We start from the raw sequence: 21,181 nt of genomic DNA on the forward strand, positions 1-21,181 counted from the left end.
ATATATATATATATATATATATATATATATATATATATATATATATATATATATATATATATATATATATATTTATATTTATTTATTTATATATACTTATATATATATATATTTTTTTTATATATATTTATTTATTTATTTATTTATTAGTTATATACTGATTTTGATTTCATTATGATTAATCATGCAGCCCTAGTTAATAATAATAATGATGATTTTATTTAATAGCAATAACAACAATAATTATATATTGTTATTATTATTGCTATTAAATAAAATGATCATTATTTTTTTCTGATTGTTTGTTGATGCAGACTAAAGATTTATGTACAATTTATGAAAATATAAATGATTAATTTACTATTTAAAATATAAATTGCTAAATAATAAGAAATATTACTATTGTAATATTTTACTGTTAAAAAAAGAAACATAAATAAATAAATAATAATAACATTTTATTTTATTTTAAAATGAGCAATTCTGGTTTAAAATGGGATTAAAACCAAAAATTACTGGTTTGTTTTTCTTACTCGTTGAGCTACAATATTTGGCTAAAATTTTGTGATTATTTAGCCATACAACTATATAAAAAATAAAATACATAATAATAATAGCATTTTATTTTAGTTTTAGTTTTAGTTTTTTAGTTTTTTTACTTGTCGTAGGGTTACAATATTTTTTTTGGTTATTTAGCCATACAACTATATAAAAAAAATTTAATAATAATAATAATAACATTATTTTAATGAATTATTATTATTATTATTTTAATTAGTGATTCTGGTTTCAATGTAAAAACAAAAAATAAGGCCTACAATATTTGTGTTATTTTTTAGCCATACAACTATAAATAATAATAATAACAAAATTATTTAATTTTATTATTGTTTTTTTTTTAATTAGTGATTCTGATTTTAAACGTAAAAAAAAATTATAATAATAATTGTTGTTATTTTTATTATTATTACTACAAATTTTTTAAATTACAAATAATAATAATAATAATAACAATAATAATAATAACATATTTATTATTTTATTTTATATTCAAATTAGCAATTCTGATTTAAAATGTGATTGTTTTTCTTACTGGTAGCGCTACAATATTTGGCTAAAATTTTACTTAGACATACAACTATTTAAAAAAAAAAAAAGAATAGTAATAATAATTACATTTTTTTTATTATTAGTGATTCTGATTCAAAATGTGAAAAAAAGTTTGTTATTATTATTATTATTATTATTATTATTATTATTATTATTGCGACTGCATAAAAACCAAATAGGAAATATTACTAATTAATAATAACAATAATAATAATAATTCTTGCTACTAAATCAAAATAAAAAATTATAAGCATTATTGCTACCAAATAAAAATATAAAGAATTCTAAATAAATACAAAGTAAGAAAATACTGTTCTAAATATTGTTCTATAATATTTCAAATCGAGTATTTAAATTTCTTTTTAAATGTATTTTGATGAATCATGCAGTCCTAGTTGTGTTAGTTCTGATATAAAGTGTGTAGGTTGTTCTAGTGAAGGTGTGTTGTTTGTGTGCAGGTGTTGGAGAGCTTTAAGATCATGGACTACAGCCTGTTGCTGGGTGTTCATAATCTGGATCAGGCGGAGCGCGATCAGCAGATGGAGGGATCTCAGGGCAGCAGCGATGAGAAAAGGCCGGCCGCACAGCGAGCGCTTTATTCCACCGCCATGGAGTCCATTCAGGGAGGAGCGGCGTGCGGCGGCTCCATAGACACGGACGACACGTGTGTTTCTCTCAGTTAACATCACCAGATTGATTTGATGAAGCAGCACACACTGATTTTCTGCTCTCTCTGCAGGATGGGTGGGATTCCTGCTGTGAACGGGAAAGGAGAGAGACTCCTGCTCTTCGTCGGCCTAATCGACATCCTGCAGTCCTACAGGTCACACAATAATGATAATCAAATAAAATCAGTTCATTCATAAAGCATTTCAGATCTGCTCTCTTCTCTACATCAGTGAAAACTCTAAATCCTTTTTAATGAGTGATTCTGATTTTAAATGTAAAAACAAAAACAATAATAATTGCTGTTGTTATTATTTTTATTATTATTGCTGCTAAATAAAAATATAATAAATAATAATAATAATAACATATTTATTATTTTATTTTATTTTAAAATGAGCAATTCCGATTTAAAATATGATTATTAAAACCAAAATTATTTGTATTGCTATTAAATAAAATTATCATTATTGTTGTTACTAAATAAAAATATAAATTATTAATTAATTTACTATTTAAAAAAAAAAAAAAAATATATATATATATATATATATATATATATATATATATATATAATTTTTTTTTTTTTTTTTTTTTTTTTTTTTTTATTAGCGATTCTGGTTTAAAATGTGATTTTGTGTGTTTTTCTTTTATTTAATAGCAATAATAATAATAATTATATATCATTATTATTGCTATTAAATAAAATTATCATTATTGTTGTCACTAAATAAAAATATAAATTACTAATTAATTTACTATTTAAAATATAAATAGCTAAATAAAAAGAAATATTACTATTGTAATATTTCACTGTAAAAAAAACAGACATTTAGTAGAAAAATAATACAATTATTTTATTTTATTTTAAAAATTTAAAAATAAACACATATTACTATTAAAATGTGTTTATTTTTAATTTATTTAATTCAGAACAAAATTAAATTAAATTAAACCAATAAATAATAATAATAATAATAATAATAAAATAAACACATATTACTATTAAAATGTTTGATGGCAAAATAGAAAAAATTGTATTTAAAAATAAAACAATAATACAAATTTTATTATTATTATTATTATTATTATTATTATTATTATTTATTTAAGTGTATTTTTTTATTTATTAATTAATAATATTTTGTTAAATAAATAAAATAAATATTACTATTAAAATGTTTGATGGCAAAATAGAAAAAAATATTATTTAACATATTTATTATTATTATTATTATTATTATTATTATTATTATTGTGTATTAATTTATTTAATTGTATTGTTATTATTACTTATTTATTTAATAGCAGTTGTGATTTAAAAAAAAATATTTAGTTTTATTGTATTTTATTTAATTTTAACTCTCTACCTTTTAAGACTCTTAATTAAGTAAATGTGACCATTTATTTATATAATACTGTAGTTTAGTGGCAAAATTGTTTTTAAGCTAAATTAGCTTGTTTTCATTGGCTTATATTACATATGGACATTTATATAGCTTATAAACGTCCCTCTAAATTAAAGAAATCTGGCCATTTATTTACTGGTTTTATTTTTTATTATTTAATTTTGTTCTAAATTAAATAAAAACAAACAAATAAACAAATAAATATTATTATTGTAATATTTCATTGCAAAATAAAAAAGTATTTAATTATTTATTATTATTTATTATTATTATTATTTTAATAGCGATTGTTTTTTTTTTATATTTTATTATATATCTTTTTTTTTTTTTTTTTTTTGCATATGGTGCAGGTGGCCTGTAGTTTCGATGTTTTATATTTTCTTTCTTTGATTGTATTTGTGCTCTTTTGCTGAGTCACATTAGTGAATCTTATAAAGAGTGGCTGCGATGAGCCACATGGCTTTATAATCTTCTCGAGCATTTAAAGGTTGTTTTATGCTCTTATGTAACATTTTTAGAAGACTGCATTAAGTCACAAAAACAAATCCGAAGCTCTCCATCAGGACACTCAGCAGTCTGTGCTTTTGTAAGTCTGTGAGTTTGTAAAGTGAAGCTGATCTTTGTGTTTTCTGTTTTTACTGCAGACTCATAAAGAAGCTGGAACATACGTGGAAAGCTCTGGTGCATGACGGGGTGAGAAACACATGCACTCAAATACATCTTCATCTTCACCGTTAGAAAACATCATAATTCTACCATTTCAGAGCATTAATACATTACACTTCTGATGCTGTTCATTTACAGTAACTGGGATGAATTCATCTCCTATCCCAATAAAAAACCTAATTTTTAGTTTTTAGATTTAGATGTAACATTTAAATACAATGTTACATGTAGGAGCATAATTATCTCAAATATTATATCATATTTAGGAGCCGGATGTAAGATTTAGAAATTTTTGAATTTTAAAGTATTTATATTTAAATATACACTACCAGTCAAGTTTTTGAACAGTAATATTTTGAATGTTTTTTTTAAGTTTAAGCATGCATTTATTTGATCCAAAATACAGTAAAATTTTGAAATATTTTTACTATTTAAAATAACTGCGTTCTATTTGAATATCTGTTAAAATGTAATTTATTTCTGTGATCAAAGCTGAATTTTGAGCATCGTTACTCCAGTCTCAAGTCATTCTAATATGCTGATTTGCTGTTCAAGAAACAATAATAATATTATTAATATCAATATTTTAAAAAAGTTGGGTACAATTTGTTTCAGGATTCTTTGATAATTAAAAAAAGATCCAAAGATCAGCATTTATTTGATCTTGTTCATAATTATTCATAAAGCACATTTCAGATCTGCTCTCTTCTCTACATCAGTGAAAACTCTAAATCCTTGTTAATGAGTGATTCTGATTTTAAATGTAAAAACAAAAACAATAATAATTGCTGTTGTTATTATTTTTATTATTATTGCTGCTAAATAAAAATATAATAAATAATAATAATAATAACATATTTATTATTTTATTTTATTTTAAAATGAGCAATTCCGATTTAAAATATGATTATTAAAACCAAAATTATTTGTATTGCTATTAAGTAAAATTTTCAATATTGTTGTTACTAAATAAAAATATAAATTACTAATTCATTTACTATTTAAAATATTTATATTTTTTAAATTAGCGATTCTGGTTCAAGAAACAAGAACAGGATTCTTTGATAATTAAAAAAAGATCCAAAGATCAGCATTTATTTGAAATAGAAAGCATTTGTAATAATTTTTTATTTTATTTCTTTCTTTTTTTTAATAAAAATATTATTTTAAATAATTATTCTATAGTTTGTGTTTATTTATTTATTTTGTTATTTGTAAAATTGGGGCAATATATATATTTTTTTGTTTATTATATAACATTATTTTATAACTTATTTTATTTCACAGTGCTTGTGCTTTTAGTTTCATTTAATTCATTTAATTGTAAATACTTATTTTATTTTATTTTTATAACTGTCTACTTTTTACTCCAGTCTTCAGTATCACATGATCTTTATTTATTTATCTGAAATGAAAAAGCTTTTTTAATAATTGTTTATTTTAATATTTATTTATTTATTTTGGAAAGAAATTTCATGAATGAATACTTTTTTTTTTTTTAGCAAGGATGCTTTAAATGGATCAAAAGTGATGATAAAGACATTTATAATGTACAAAAGATTTCTATTTCAGATAAATGCTTTTCTTCTAAACTTTCTATTCACCAAAGAAACCTGAAAAAAAAATCCAAGAATCATGTCACTGAAGACTGGAGTAATGATGCTGAAAATTCAGCTTTGAAATCACAGGAATAAATTACATTTTTAGGTATATTCAAATAGAAAACAGTTATTTTAAATATTGAAAATTAAAAAATATACATTTCAGAATTTTACTGTTTTTGCAGTATTTTTGGATCAAATAATTACAGGCTTGGTGAGCAGAAGAGACTTCTTAAAAAAAAATTTAATATCTTACTGTTCAAAAACTTGTATATGTATAAACACATGGTGCCTTGTAGTTATTAAAATTTATTGAATTTAATAAACAATTAATTAGCTATAAATAAAAAATACAATAACTGTCCTTTTAAGGACTTTACTCTTAACCAAGTAAATCTGGACAACCATTTAATTTTTAAATTGTTTGTTTGTTTATTATTTTTTGACTTAAATGCAATGTTTTTTATTTAATATTATGTTTTATTTTGGGCCCTTTAAAATGTGTTATATATTGCATATGATGCAGGATGCTCTTGGTGAGCAGAAGAGACTTCTTTAAAAAAAAAAACATTAAATATCTTACTGTTCAAAAACTTGTATATGTATAAACACATGGTGCCTTGTAGCTATTAAAATTTATTGAATTTAATTTAAAATTATTTATCTATAAATAAAAAATACAATAACTGTCCTTTTAAGGACTTTACTCTTAACCAAGTAAATCTGGACAACCATTTAATTTTAAAATTGTTTGTTTGTTTATTATTTTTTTAATTAAATGCAATGTTTTTTATTTAATATTATGTTTTATTTTGGGCCCTTTAAAATGTGTTATATATTGCATATGATGCAGGATGCTCTTGGTGAGCAGAAGAGACTTCTTTAAAAAAAAAACATTAAATATCTTACTGTTCAAAAACTTGTATATGTATAAACACATGGTGCCTTGTAGTTATTAAAATTTATTGAATTTAATTTAAAATTATTTATCTATAAATAAAAAATACAATAACTGTCCTTTTAAAGACTTTACTCTTAACCAAGTAAATCTGGACAACCATTTATTTTTTTAATTGTTTGTTTGTTTATTATTTTTTTACTTAAATGCAATGTTTTTTATTTAATATTATGTTTTATTTTGGGCCCTTTAAAATTTTCTATATATTGCATATGATGCAGGATGCTCTTGGTGAGCAGAAGAGACTTCTTTAAAAAAAAAACATTAAATATCTTACTGTTCAAAAACTTGTATATGTATAAACACATGGTGCCTTGTAGCTATTAAAATTTATTGAATTTAATTTAAAATTATTTATCTATAAATAAAAAATGCAATAACTGTCCTTTTAAGGACTTTACTCTTAACCAAGTAAATCTGGACAACCATTTAATTTTTAAATTGTTTGTTTGTTTATTGTTTTTTAACTTAAATGCAATGTTTTTATTTAATTTTGTATTTTATTTTGGGCCCTTTAAAATTTTCTATATATTGCATATGATGCAGGAGTGAAATATTGTCATTAACACACATATATAACACTGTATAAATGCAAACTATGATGCACAGACAGGTGAATATTGAATGTGGTCCTGATGCCCCAATAGGGTAATTTCACCCCGTGGCCCTCATTTATTAATGCATGAGCTGTTTGCTGGAGATTCACTGAGACACTGGACAGACTTTGATAAGGATCGCTTGTGTTTGGTTTCGCTGTAGATACTGTACGTCTGAGAGAACGTCTCTTTCCATTCGCTTTTCTACTTTAAAACCAGTCTGTCTTTTTCTCTCCATCACAAAAAAACCTTTAATAAATAAATAAATGCTCACATGTCTTCTCTGTGTCTGTTCTGTCTTTCAGGACACCGTTTCTGTCCACCGGCCAAACTTCTACGCTGACCGCTTCTTCAGGTTCATGAGCAGCACCGTGTTCAGGAAAAGCACTTGTGAGTGACCCACAGAATGATTGTAGTAATGAAAAGTAAAAATAGATATCTAACAAAAGTCTGATTCTGGGTTTCTCCAGCACTAAAGGCATCTCCTGCTAAGAAGGGCCGTGTGATGCTGAGCGTTTCCAAATTCAGCGGTCCCGGAACGGCCTGGTCGGCCAGTCAGCTTCCCTCAGAACGAGACGAGAATATCTATGATCTGAGAGGAGCGCGAAGCTTCCCTGTGTTGGAAAACGATGGTGATCTGCTTGCTTCTTTGCTTTTTATGTGCATGCTTTTTAAAGGGCTATTTTGCATGGAAACCTTTTTTCACCACTTTTGGCCATGTTTAAAACAGTGTTGTTTTCGTCAGCGATGACGATGACGAAATCATTTCGTTGACGCCACTTTTTTTCCATGACGAAAACGAGACGTTGACGAGATAAAAATGGCTCGTTGATGACTAAAACATGACGAGACGTGTGTGAGTTTTCGTTGACGAGACGAGAATAGACGAAAATGTTAGTGGGTGGTCCGTCAGACGTTTAAAATGCATGACATTTCTGCTTATTGTGCATGCCGATTAAAACCGAAAAAGTATCTGCCGCTATGGCAAGCCGTTTTAGCATTAAATACTCTTTGCCATACTACTATGGCAAGCCGTTTTAGCATTCCATCCTTGTTTGTCTTTTATGTTTTAAAACATTCCTTCATTATTGTAATTATTGGTGAAAATAGTCGATCCGGAAGCTCACATTGTGTTGAACTATAGATCTGCTATTTTCAGAACTTATAAGTGACACTACCCAACAGCAAAATTCTTACTGACCTACATTAATTTGTTAAAAGACTTTTCCCGCCTTTTTTTGACTAAAACTAGACTAAAACCTTCTTGACTTTTCGTCGACTAAAATTGGACTAAAACTATCACATATAGAAGTGACTAAAATTGGACTAAAACTAATAACCATTTTAGTCCAAAAGACTAAGACTAAGACTAAATCTAAGATGGTTGTCAAAACCAACACTGGTTTAAAACAGCATTTGAGCAGAATGAAGCCCATAATACAATGCACTTGATTGCTATTTCTTATTGTTAGGGTGCTTAAAGTGCTTGAATTTGACTTTTTGAAATCTAAGTCCTGGAAAACCCTTGAAAAATAGCAATATTCCTGAGGAGGTGCTTGAAAAGGGCTTGAATTATTGAAAGACAGTGCAGTTATAAAAACAAAACAAAGAAAAAAAAGAAAAAGTGTACACAAATGCATATCCTTGAAGAAAATGAACAGCTGTTTTACTATAGTAAAAGTGTAGTACCCATGTGTTTTTGTATAACCACAGTTTTGCTACAAATGCCATGGTTAAACTATGGTTAGTGTAGCAAAACTATGGTTAATTTGTGGTCAAATGTGTTGCTAGGTTAACAAAAAAAAGTAATACATTTACGACTTAGTGTACAAATATAATGAATATAGACATTTTTTGGATCAGCAGAACTTTGGATAGTACATTTGACTATGACAGTGTCAACGTTTTGGACATTTTTAAACATAATATCATTTACAATTAAAAAAAAGTTCACTTACAGAGAACATTCTCAAAAGGTTCTGGTAAGGTTCTCTTAGAGTTATGAGCAAATGGTCCTTAATAATCTTGTTAGCACAAAAACGTTATATATGTGTATAATCCATATTTTTTTCCTGAAACGTTTTATTTGCATGTTTGATGTTTTTAAATGTTGCTATTAGTTTCAGAATGTTCATTTAAAAGTACATTTAACATTTAAAAAGTAACATTTTAAACTTTCAAAAGTAACATTCCCATAATGTTTACAAAGTGATACAATGAAATGTTCACTCATCATTTACTCTTCCTGCACTAGTTCCAAATCTGAAATCTGAGCTTTAAAACTAAACAGTTTGCTTATTTATTCTCTCAGGTCTGCAGTCTTGCACTCCTCCATCTTTCGAGGAAGCGACCACAGCATCTGTGGCAACAACTCTGTCCTCAAACACCTCCATATCAATCCCAGAACGCTCTCCGTCAGACACCACAGAACACCCGCGCTACAGGTCAACATTAATCACCTCGTTTAAAGAGCTGATTTCATTTTCAGTCATGAAATATGTACATGATAGCATAAAGCAGAGAAGAAACAACAGTGACACTTAACTTTAAGCCTCAAGTAGGATGCACCATAAAGATATTCATAATGTAACCAGTAATGCATTACATATTCTCATAAATAATTGCAACCAAAATTAAAATGCATTATAATATTTGCAGATTCCTTGTTACATCTGAAGTTTTAATGGATTATACTGTACTTTCTAAAGGTGTAATAATGAATAGATGAGTATTATATTACAGCTGTGGTAGTAATTATTCACAAGATCATACAAATGCATTGTAAAGTGTATTATGAGGCATAATTAATGCAGTAAAAAATTATGACAAAGATGCTTCTTTTCACAGAAGACACACATTGTCTCTGAAAGACGCTGAAGGAAGGTAAGCGTCATTTGCACAACTGTATTTTTATTTACAAACTGGCTTTATATGCTCATCTAAATTTTCTTACTTGGTATTTTGGAGTCTTAAATTAATATATATTTCCTTGAGATGCTAAAAAGACCTAAGATATTAAGTCCTGTTTTTAGACAGATTAATCAAAATTAAGTCAAATATTTTTTTCAATTGAATTAAAAAAATGTTTTCGCTGAAAACAAGAAAAAATAGCTGCCAATGAGAGCAGAAAAATATTTTTGTTTTCCCTTTGTTTTGTTTTTTTCTAAATCTCAATTCTCTTAATTTTGATACATTTTAAGATTTTGCTTCTCAAGTAAATTTTTATTTAAAAATTTGTTTAGATATTTATGCTGGAAAACAAGACAAAAATACAGAGTATCTCTCCTCCAAAAACCTGTGTTAAATGAGTTTATTGAGGTTTTCTGGTTGAATGTGCTTGATTTGCAGGACGCATGAAGTGGTGGATGTACACGAGGAAGACCAGCAGACCATCACTGTTCAAGTGGAGGTGAAGAGAGAGAGAGAAGAGGAGGAGGAGGAGGAGAAGGAGCCAGTCATCTCTCTGACACAGTATGTTCAAACATGACCTCGATTTTACTGCCACAAATCACTACCAAAAACATGCATATGAGTTAACTGCATATTTTCAGTTAATAAACAAGGTCATGATTTTAATTCCCAGGGAATGCATGAACTGAAAAGATGTATATCTTGAATGCAGTGTATGCTGCTTTAGATAAATATATAATGCCAAATGCATAAATGTAAATGTGTGAGCCTGCACTTTGTCATTTATTTTTATGTGAGTTTTGTCATTTTAGCACTTCTACTAAACATTGTATTTTAGGTGGCTTCCAAAGCAACATTTCAAATTTATAAAATATAATAAATTGATATTTTTTCTTAAATTGCATTTTTTAAAAATTATATTATAATTTTATTTAATATATTGTTTTTACTGTATGTTTCAAATTTATAAAATATAATAAATTTATATAATAAAAAAACTATTTTTTTTCTTGTACAAGTAACTAGAAAATATTGAATTTTTAATTATATTTACATTTAAGCTTTTTTCCAGGTGTTGAAAACAATTTTCTTAAATGATATTTTGTTTTTTTATTGTTATAATTTTATTTAATATATTTATTTAACATTTCAAATGTATAAAATACAATAAAGTGATACAATAAAAAACTAGTTCTTTTTACAAGTAACTATAAAATATTGAATTATATTTAAATTTTTAGTATATTTTATTTCAGCTTTAATTCAGGTATTAAAAACAATTTTATTAAATTTAATTAGTTTTTTAACTTATTAAATGTTACCTAATATTTCTATTATATTTCATTTCAGCTTGATTTCAGCTTTATGTGTTTTATAGCTTAATTCCAGTTAACAAAAATGTAATTTCATATAATTAATTAATGTATTTAAATTGCATATAAAATTTTTCTCAAATTATAAAAGATTATAAAAGATTTTTCTAATAATACTAATAAACTGAATGCATTTTAAGAATTTCCATCTCATACATTTTAATCAACTGAAATCTAAGTTATTTCAATAAGTGCATTTTAAAAGTGTGTCAATAACATTAAATAGCTAATAATAAAAACTATACCACAATTTTTTACGGTTTAGTCTATTAGTCTATGTTAAAACTGTAATCCAAATGCATGGAAATTTTAGTTGCATTTAAAAAAAAAAAATCCTAAATTTAGTGTAATGGTGTTTTATGTTGGGATAATGACAAGCTATATGTTATACCAGACCAGCTCCCAGCATGCATCCTAATTCGCATGCCAAATCACTTTGCCAGAGCGTTGTCTGCTGTTCCTGCTGGAAATATGAAATATGCATCTGTTTTCTGAGGTATTATTGTCATCCTACAGAAGCTGTGTATCTGTGTGATACAGGTGTAGGCTTTGGCCATATGGTCTAGAGAGCTTTACAGCAGACCATCTGTTTGTGCTTTACTCCTCATGTTAAACACTTCTGTCACTTTCAATTCATTATAGAAACGGTGAAGTTTGTCTGCACATGTCTGTCAGGTTAAATGACTCAAGGAGACTTTTCTGTTTGCCAAGGCTGCGTTTAAAAAACGGCAATATTGTGAAATGTTAATGCAATTTAAAATAGCGATTTTCTATTTTAATAAATATTTTTGTGACACAAAGCTGAATTATCATTGTCATTACTCCAGTCTTAAGTGTCACATGATCCTTCAGAAATCCTTCTAATATACTGATTTATTATCAGTATTGGAAGTAGTATTTTTTTTTTTTGCAACCTATGAGACTTTTTCAGGATTCTTTGATGAATAAAACATTAAAAAGAATAGCATTTATTTAAAATAAAAAACTTTTGTAATAACCTTTAAAGTTTAAAGCTAGTCAGTTTTTTCATTCTTTCTCTCTTTGGAAGAAATTAAAACATTTATTCAGCAAGGATGTGTTAAATTCACAAAAAGTAATAGCAAAGACTTTTATTGTTAGAAAAAGACTTTTGTTTTAAATAAATGCTGTTCTTTTTAACTTTTTATTTATGAAAGAATGCTGAAAAATGTATCACAGGTTCCAAAAAAATATTAAGCAGCAAAACACTTTCCAACACTGATAATAAAAGTAATAAATCAGCTTATTAGAATGATTTCTGAAGGATCATGTGACACTGAAGACTGGAGTAATGGATAATGAAGATTCAGCTTTGCATCACGAGAATAAATTATATTTTAAAGTATATAAAAAATGTTATTTTGAACTGCAGTAATGTTTTCTTTTTTCTGTATTTTTGATCAAATAAATGGAACTATGATGAGCATAAGAGCATAAGAATTTTTTTATTAATTATTAGCTAATGATTATTCAAATTTTCCCCATTATAAAAAATATGTATATTTTAATAATTTGAGTAATTTATAATTTAATAAAGTAATTATTAGTAATTAATTAATAAAAAAGTAATAATTCGTTAAAAAGTGAAATTGTGACTTTTTAACAATTTTGTTTTTATCACATTTTTTCCGGATATTTTTGACTTTCTATGTTGCATTTCTTTGTTTATATCTTACAATTCTGAATTGAAAGAAAAAAAAAAACAAGAATTAAGGTGTAGTTCCCTTCAAAAATGCCACAATAAGACTGAAGGAGGTTTTAAATGTACTATGATTTTATGGTTTATGGATCATTTACCATTTAACTATAACTTTGAAGATTTTTATTATTCAGATTTAGATTTTTGTTATTTTTACAAAAAATTATAATGTATACACTACCATTCAAAAGTGTGGGGTCAGTACATTTTTATTGTTTCTTTTTTTTTTTTTTTTAAGAAATTAATACTTTTATTCACCAAGGATGTATTAAGTTAATAATTAAAAGTTTATTGAAAGTTAATAATAAATAATTTACATTGTTATAAAATATTTATATTTTGAATAAACACTGTACTTTTTAAACTTGTTATTTATGAAAGAATCCTGGAAAAAAAAAATCACAGGTTCCAAAAAATATTTGGCAGCACAACTGTTGATATTATCCAATATAGATCATTCTAATAATAAATCAGCAAATTAGAATGATTTCTGAAGGATCATGTGACACTTAAGACTGGAGTAACAGCTGATAAAAATTCAGCTTTGCATCACAGAAATTAATTATATTTTGAAGTATATTAAAATAAAAAACATTATTTTATGTTGTAATAACATTTTTCAATATTACTAGTTTTCTCAGTATTTATGATCGAATAAATGCAGCCTTGATGAACATAAGAGACTTCTTTAAAAAACATTAAAAATCTTACTGACCCCAAACTTTTGAACGGTAGTGTATATTGATACATATTAAATTTAATATTTTGTATATATAATTTCAGCTTTATTCCATGTGGGTTTTTTTATTCCATGTTTAAACATTTAGTTTATTTTTAATAATATTTTTATTTAGATGTAATTATTTTGCATGTAAATATATATATATATATATATAGTTAAATTTTACAAAACTGACATTTATACATCATATGAAAGCTCCATAAATAAGCTTTCTATTGATGTATGGTTTGTTAGGATAGGACAATATTTGACCGAGATACATCTATTTGAAAATCTGGAATCTGAGGGTGCAAAAAAATCAAAATACTGAGAAAATCACCTTTAAAGTTCTCCAAATAGGTTCTTAACACTGCATTTTACAAATCAAAAATTACATTTTGATATATTTATAGTAGGAATTTTACAAAAAATCTTCATGGAACATGATCTTTAATTAATTTCCTAATGATTTTTGGCATAAAAGAAAAATCTAAATTTTTGACCCATGCAATGTATTTTTGGCTATTGCTACAAATATACCCCAGCGACTTAAGACTGGTTTTGTGGTCCAGGGTCACATATATATTTATAATCAGTAATTAATTATTAGCTAATGATTATTTTACATTTCTCCCCATTATAAAGAAAATTAATCATTTTTAATAATAATAAATAATTTATGACTGTATTTGCTCTTCTCTTTTTTTAAGTGCGGTGATGGATGTTCCTCCTCCAGACACTGATGACCTCGTCCCCAAAACAGCCGCTTCAGCACCTGTAACCCAGGAAACCGTCTCCCAGGCAACTCTTCGTGATGACACAACCACCCAGACAACAATTCCCGTGGAAACGGCTCCTTTGACAGAAACCAGGACCCTTGAAACAGCTCCAGCCCCTGCAGCAGCAGAGCCGCCCGCTTTCAGCCCAAACACACAGCGTCTCGACCTGGACAGAATCTCAGAGACCCAAAGCCGCGAATCACTGGATGAAGAAGTTGCGTCAACCACTGACATCTATTTTGTAAGTATGAGAATGATTCCAAATTCATTTCAAAGTGACGTTATTCAAGGATTATCAGCTTTGAGGTTTAAGACGTTCATCAGGTATTTGATGGCGGTCAGCTCAAAAACGTCATTTCATATTGAGTCTATAAAGTGTTACATACAGGGTTCCTACAATCACAAAAATAAATGTGGAATTTTGAAATTGTGCGGAAAATGTGAATAACACTGTAATTTTTGAAAATTATCTGCCAAAATTAGCTGTACCCAATTAAAATGGAGGGATTTATTAAAATAACTATACAAAATTCAAAGATTTTGCATGCTAATCATAATTCTTTGGAAGCCGGTTTCCGCCATGGAATTTTAAAAAAGGTAACTAGATAAAAAAGTTTGTCAAGACAAATGGCTTAGCTTAGGTTGGCTTAGCTTGAAAGTTTAAAGCAGCTGTAAAAGCTTAAAGTTTTGAACTTTATATAGATAGAATTAGGCAACATTTACATTTTTAATCATTTATTTCAGAGTAGTTATACTTGAGCAAATATAAAATAGTATAATAATATAATATTTAATATTACAGAATCTGCTTTTAGTGAGTTCAGTCTCTAAAAAATAATATTGTGTGTAGGAACTGCATAGAAATGCATTGGTCAAAAAAATGCACTGATAAACATTATTTTGTGGTGAAGGAAATAATACAGAAAAACAAATGTAGTTTCTACATTAAATTATTTACTTCAGGGAAGAATAAAACAAGAGTAAATTCAATGTTAGTACTTAATTTAAACTTGTAGAATTTCAAATTTGAACTTATAAGTATATTTTACTTTTGTTGTTTATTTTAACAAAGATGAAGTAAATATCAAAATCGTGTTCCCATTGTTCCCATCATGCACTTGAGCATGAAAAATTAATAAGGTTACATTTTTTGCTGTTTTCGAGATGTATTTACACTGTTTTATGGTTACTTTAACTTGCAGTTTTCTCAAAATTACTCATTCAATAAGGAGCTGCCTACTTGCTTTCGTACATGTTTGTAAGTGAACCACATGCTTTAATGTTTTTTTTTCTCAGTGCAATGATGTTTGAGTAAAGTTTACAAACCGTGGATGAGTGAATTGTACTCGAGGACTGCTGGGTAAACTTAAAATAATTAAGAAGAAATTACGCATCAAACTATAACTGTACAGTACATGTGAAATTTACTTTTCTTTTGCTAATTTTACTTAACTTAGTTAAGTTGATTTTACTTATATTTTACCAAAAAAAATGTGCGTGCAAAAACATGCAAAATAAAAATTAAGTAAATGTACTTATTGTTTTTTTCAGTGTGGGAACCCTGTATTTGCTATCAATACAGCATATTGTGCATGCAGCACTCAAATATATATATGTTTTACAGGAAACACGTTCATTTCACTTAAACAAAATGTCACAAATCACCCAATTTGGTGAGTTTATGTGGTGTGGGGTTAATTATTATAAGTGACGTGTTCCACAGAGCGCCAGTCTGGATGATCTAGTGGAGTTATGAAGGTAACACATGTGTGAAAGAGTGCATGCATGTACTGTCTTTACATCTCTCTCTGAGTGTCAAGAGCTTCTCTTTCCTACATCAAGGCTTTAACGCGTTCAGGTTCAGCTTTTCTAAACTGATAGTCTGATTGAAGTTCTTGAAGTGAACTCAGACTGTGTCCGAACCGCATGACCTGACATGATTACAGCAACGAGCTGCTCAGTGTGACCTGATTTTGTCTCGTCAGGTCTGGTTTGGACACAGTGAGCGTGTGTTTGAAAATGTTTTGGTGCTGTGAGGATTTTAGTGTGAGACACAGAATGTGTGTGTTAATCTCATGCTGTGGTTTCCTCTCAGTTGGAGATAATCGCCTCTAATTTCCTTTCCATTTTTAGCTTCTCTCTCTGTGTTTCTTCCTATCTCTGTCTTTAATTTTGCATTTACATGTTTGTGACCCTGGACCACAAAACCAGATTTAAGTTGCATGGATATATTTGTAGCAATAGCCAAAAATACATTGCATAGGTCAGAATAATCAATTTTTCTTTTATGCCAAAAAGGATTATTTTGTATTATTTTGTAAATTTCCGACTGTAAATATATTGAAACTTAATTTTTGATTAGTAATATGCATTGCTTAGAACTTAATTTGGACAGCTTTAAAGGCGATTTTCTCAGTATATTGATTTTTTTGCATCTATTTCAGCTTTCAGATGATGTATAAATATGGTTTTGTGGTGCAGGTTCACATTTAAGTTCTTCATATTAAAGCCATGGTCATTTTTGAAGTGAAATTTACATGTAAGCCAAGTGAATTAATTTTAATATTATAATAGCAAATATTTAATAATATAATAATAATTTAATATATGAATAATGAAAAAAAAAAAAATATATATATATATACATATATTTATATAATATTTATTTATATAATATGACTGAGGTCTCTATAATTTATGTATCATCTTTAATCTCCTTTAAAGCGCCTCTATATATAAGAAAAAATATTTATAATCATGATAAAGTTTAAAAAATCTAAATATTTAATTCTAGCCATTGCAATTAATAAAGTGAAAATATATTACATAAATTTTAATATAATTTAAAATATTTCATTTATATTATATTATTTTATAGAATATAAATATAATATGTTCTAAATTATATTATTTATATTTATAATTAGAAAAATATTTATAATAATACAATAATATTTATAATATTATATATTAAAAATATTATATTATAAAATTACACTTTATTCTCATAATTTCAATTTGTAGTATTTTGACTTTATTCTCATTAAGACTTTATTCTCGAATTATTACGACTTTAATCTCATAATCTTAGATTTCTGTTATTTTTTAACTTGCCGCTAAAATGCTGTCATATTTTTAAAGCTTTTAAGTCAACATGTAATAGTACTTGCAGCTGATTTGACTGTACAATGACGCATTTATGACAAAATGTCATTTAATAAGAAACAGGGGAGCAGCAGAACTGATTTCATCCAGTAGAAATTGATTGTAAAATGTCTCTGTATGAAGGTGGTTTTAAAACAAGAGCTGAAAATAAAAAGCAAATCATTACATTATGATAAAAGACTATAAATCCAAATGTTGTGTCTCTTTAAAAATTGATTGATTTTATGTTGGCTGAAATCTGTTTCATTCATCAGCATCATCATGATCTGTTTTCTTCCTTCCTGTCCGTCTCTTTTATTTACTCATCCTCATTTTCCTCCTGTCTCTCTCTCTCTCTCTCTCTCTGTGTGTGTGTGTGTGTGTGTGTGTGTGTGTGTGTGTGTGTGTGTGTGTGTGTGTGTGTGTGTGTGTCAGTACGCTGAGGGCAGATATTGGGTTTATTCTCCGGTTCTCCAGCGGAGGAAGCTCAGCTCCTACAGTGTCGTAAGTGAACAGATCTGAACACCTGAGAGCAGGACGTCCTAACCACCTCCTTAATATTACATTAAAACGTCTATATTTGAATTTATTTGGACATTGGCATTTCTATTATAATCTCAAACCCTTGGTTGGGAAATCCTGCAGTAGACTGTAGTTTTAGGGTGTTTTTACAATGTTGGGTTAATAGCATAGAAGTAGCTTCTGCTTACTCAATATTAAATGTTAAAAGAGTATGTGTGCAGTATGGTTCATATAGTGTGCTCTATGCTGTTTAATGTGTGCCGTTATCATAACAGAAATGAAAACGATCATTGTGAATTTTGAATCAAATTTTGTGTGAAATAAAAACTTTTTGCAGTCAAAAAGGAGATGATAAATATCAAAATTATTATCATATTCATCCTTAAAACTGGCAATAGTATAATTTAGAATAGGGTTATTGTAGTTAACTAAAATTAAAAGCATTTTTAAAACTGTTGAAAAACTTTGCATAAAATAAATGTTAACTGAAATGTTTATGTGTGTGTGTGTATAAATAAACTTAAACTTATTTTATTTCAGCTATTTGCCAAGAGAATTTTCTCATATTGATTTAGTTTAACTTGATGTACTAAAATAGTTAAAGCTAAAACTGAAATAAAAATGAGTAAAACATATTTAGACATTAAATAACTAATAAAAGTGAACAGAAACACTTTTACTAAATTACCTAAACAAAAATTACAATTAAAACATAAACATGAAAATATAAAAACTAATTTAAACAATGAATAAAAATTATAATATTATTTTAGTGATTGTAATCATTTTTATTAATATGAATTTCAATTAATAATTAAAGTTTGTTTTTGTTTTTTATTATTTGTATTCATTATTTTTGTTAACTTTTGTTAAAATGTAATAAATATTATATAATGATTTTATATTTATATATATATATATATATATATATATATATATATATATATATATATATTTAATTACTTTTATATTATGTTTATATTAATGCATTTTATTATATATGTATATAATATATATTTTTATTTTATTCTAGTATTTTTGTATCTTTTTTAATCCTTGTTTGTTAGCTTTTGTTTAAAAGTAATACAATTATTAAATTGCATATATATTTTGTATTACTGTTATATTTATATGAATGCTTTTAATTAAATACACAATATATGTTTTTATTTTATTCTACTATTTTTTGTATTATTTGTAGTAATTTTTTGTTAACTTGTTAAAAAGTAATACAAATTATATAATCAGGTTTAAATTATTTATTACTTTTATATTTATATTAACACATTTTATTATGTATATAAATATATTGTATTTTATTCTACTATTTTTTGTATTATTTGTAATCATTTTTTGTTAACTTGTTAAAAAGTAAAAAAAAATGATATAATCAGGTTTAAATAGTTTTTTATTACTTTTATATTTATATTAATGCATTTTATTATGTATATAATAAATATATATATATTTTTTATTCAGCTATTTTTCTTTAGTTATTTTAATAAATCAAGTTAAACTAAATGAAAATGTGCTTTTGCACTAGCTAACATTAAATAAGTTTATTTCAAGTAATAAAAATGTATTTGTTTTTTGTTCTTTTTTGAATTGATTTAGTTTTAGTTAACAACTTCCATAATTGCATGCATGCAGCTGATCTAGTATGTGTAGTATGATAGTGTGTGTGTTTGGAGATACAAGGTACATTTCACTGTGATCTGTCGTTTTATTCTTCCACTAAATGTTGGATGTTTTTCAGTCACCTCATGCGTTTGCTCTTTCTGTCTCTGTCTCTGTGTTTCATGCGTCTGCACGGCTCTGTCTGTCGTGTGTGTGTGTGTGTGTGTGTGTGTGTGTGTGTGTGTGTGTGTGTGTGTGTGTGTGTGTGTGTGTGTGTGTGTGTGTGTGTGTGTGTGTGGCACCCTCTGCTGTGGCGGCGGTGTGTCTGCAGCCTCCAGAGGACAGGAGTTGGGTTTATTCTCCTCTGCATTACGGCTCAGAGCCTCACGATGAAAGCGACACAGTAAGTTTGGGCTTCCAAACCAAAGCACTTCCCCAAAACGGATTTCTGGCCATTGAGAAACCCCTCTAGTTCAAGATCTGCATCTGTGCTTACAGTTTCATTGAGCATCATTGTCCATAATTCATTCATTCATGCTTCTATTCATCATTCAATTAAATTAGTAGAAAGTCTTAAAGGAATAGTTCACCTGAAAATGAGTCATTATTTACTTACTGACTTGTTATTATTCACATTATTTATGTACTTCATTTATTATAATGGTATTATTATGCACTGCTGTTCAAAAGTTTTTTTTTATCCTCATCAAGGCTGTGTTTATTTTAAAAATACAAAAAAAACTGTAATATTGTGGAATATTATTTAATATATTTTAAAAATATAATTTATTTCTGTGATCAAAGCTGAATTTTCTGCATCATTACTCTAGTATTCAGTGTCACATGATCCTTTAGAAATCATTGTAATATGCTGATTTCCTATAATATTATAATATTTTTATAGTTTAAAATATCTATTTTCTATGGTAATATCTGTTAAAATGTAATTTATTCCTGTGATCAAAGCTGAATTTTCAGCATCATTACTTCAGTCTCTAATATTGTTTTTCTGTTTGTACAGTTTTTTTCGGTATTTTTAATCAAATAAATGCAGTCTTGATAAAAAGAAGTCGTCTTTCAAAAGGTTACTTAAAATACCTAAAATACAGTATCACATTTTAACCATAATCAATATATTTAGGCAATTCATTATATTATATTATATTATATATATTATATTATATTATATTATATTATATTATATTATATTATATTATATTATATTATATTATATTATATTATATTATATTATATTATATTATATTATATTATATTATATTATAAAGAAATTTAAATTAATTATGAATGTATAATTAGCGGTTCAATGAATTGCATAATTTAAATGTTAACACCCAAATTATATATATAATGTTTAACATGTTTTAAGCTTAT

At 26.5% G+C, this 21,181-nt stretch overlaps 1 protein-coding gene across 1 annotated transcript in view; it reads left to right on the forward strand.

Annotated features, from left to right (window-relative positions):
* pip5k1cb (phosphatidylinositol-4-phosphate 5-kinase, type I, gamma b) overlaps positions 1-21,181 on the forward strand; it is an 88,037-nt gene that overhangs the window by 62,920 nt on the left and 3,936 nt on the right. Inside the window, exons 8-18 of the mRNA XM_073848623.1 lie at positions 1,569-1,774; positions 1,850-1,933; positions 3,830-3,878; positions 7,312-7,396; positions 7,477-7,638; positions 9,318-9,450; positions 9,854-9,889; positions 10,355-10,477; positions 14,438-14,747; positions 18,086-18,154; positions 20,121-20,192. Of these exons, the coding sequence (XP_073704724.1) occupies positions 1,569-1,774; positions 1,850-1,933; positions 3,830-3,878; positions 7,312-7,396; positions 7,477-7,638; positions 9,318-9,450; positions 9,854-9,889; positions 10,355-10,477; positions 14,438-14,747; positions 18,086-18,154; positions 20,121-20,192 (1,329 nt within the window). The remainder of the gene's footprint in view (positions 1-1,568; positions 1,775-1,849; positions 1,934-3,829; positions 3,879-7,311; positions 7,397-7,476; positions 7,639-9,317; positions 9,451-9,853; positions 9,890-10,354; positions 10,478-14,437; positions 14,748-18,085; positions 18,155-20,120; positions 20,193-21,181) is intronic.

This window comes from Garra rufa, chromosome 10, assembly GCF_049309525.1.
Source record: "Garra rufa chromosome 10, GarRuf1.0, whole genome shotgun sequence".
NCBI classification, from domain to species: Eukaryota; Metazoa; Chordata; class Actinopteri; order Cypriniformes; family Cyprinidae; genus Garra; species Garra rufa.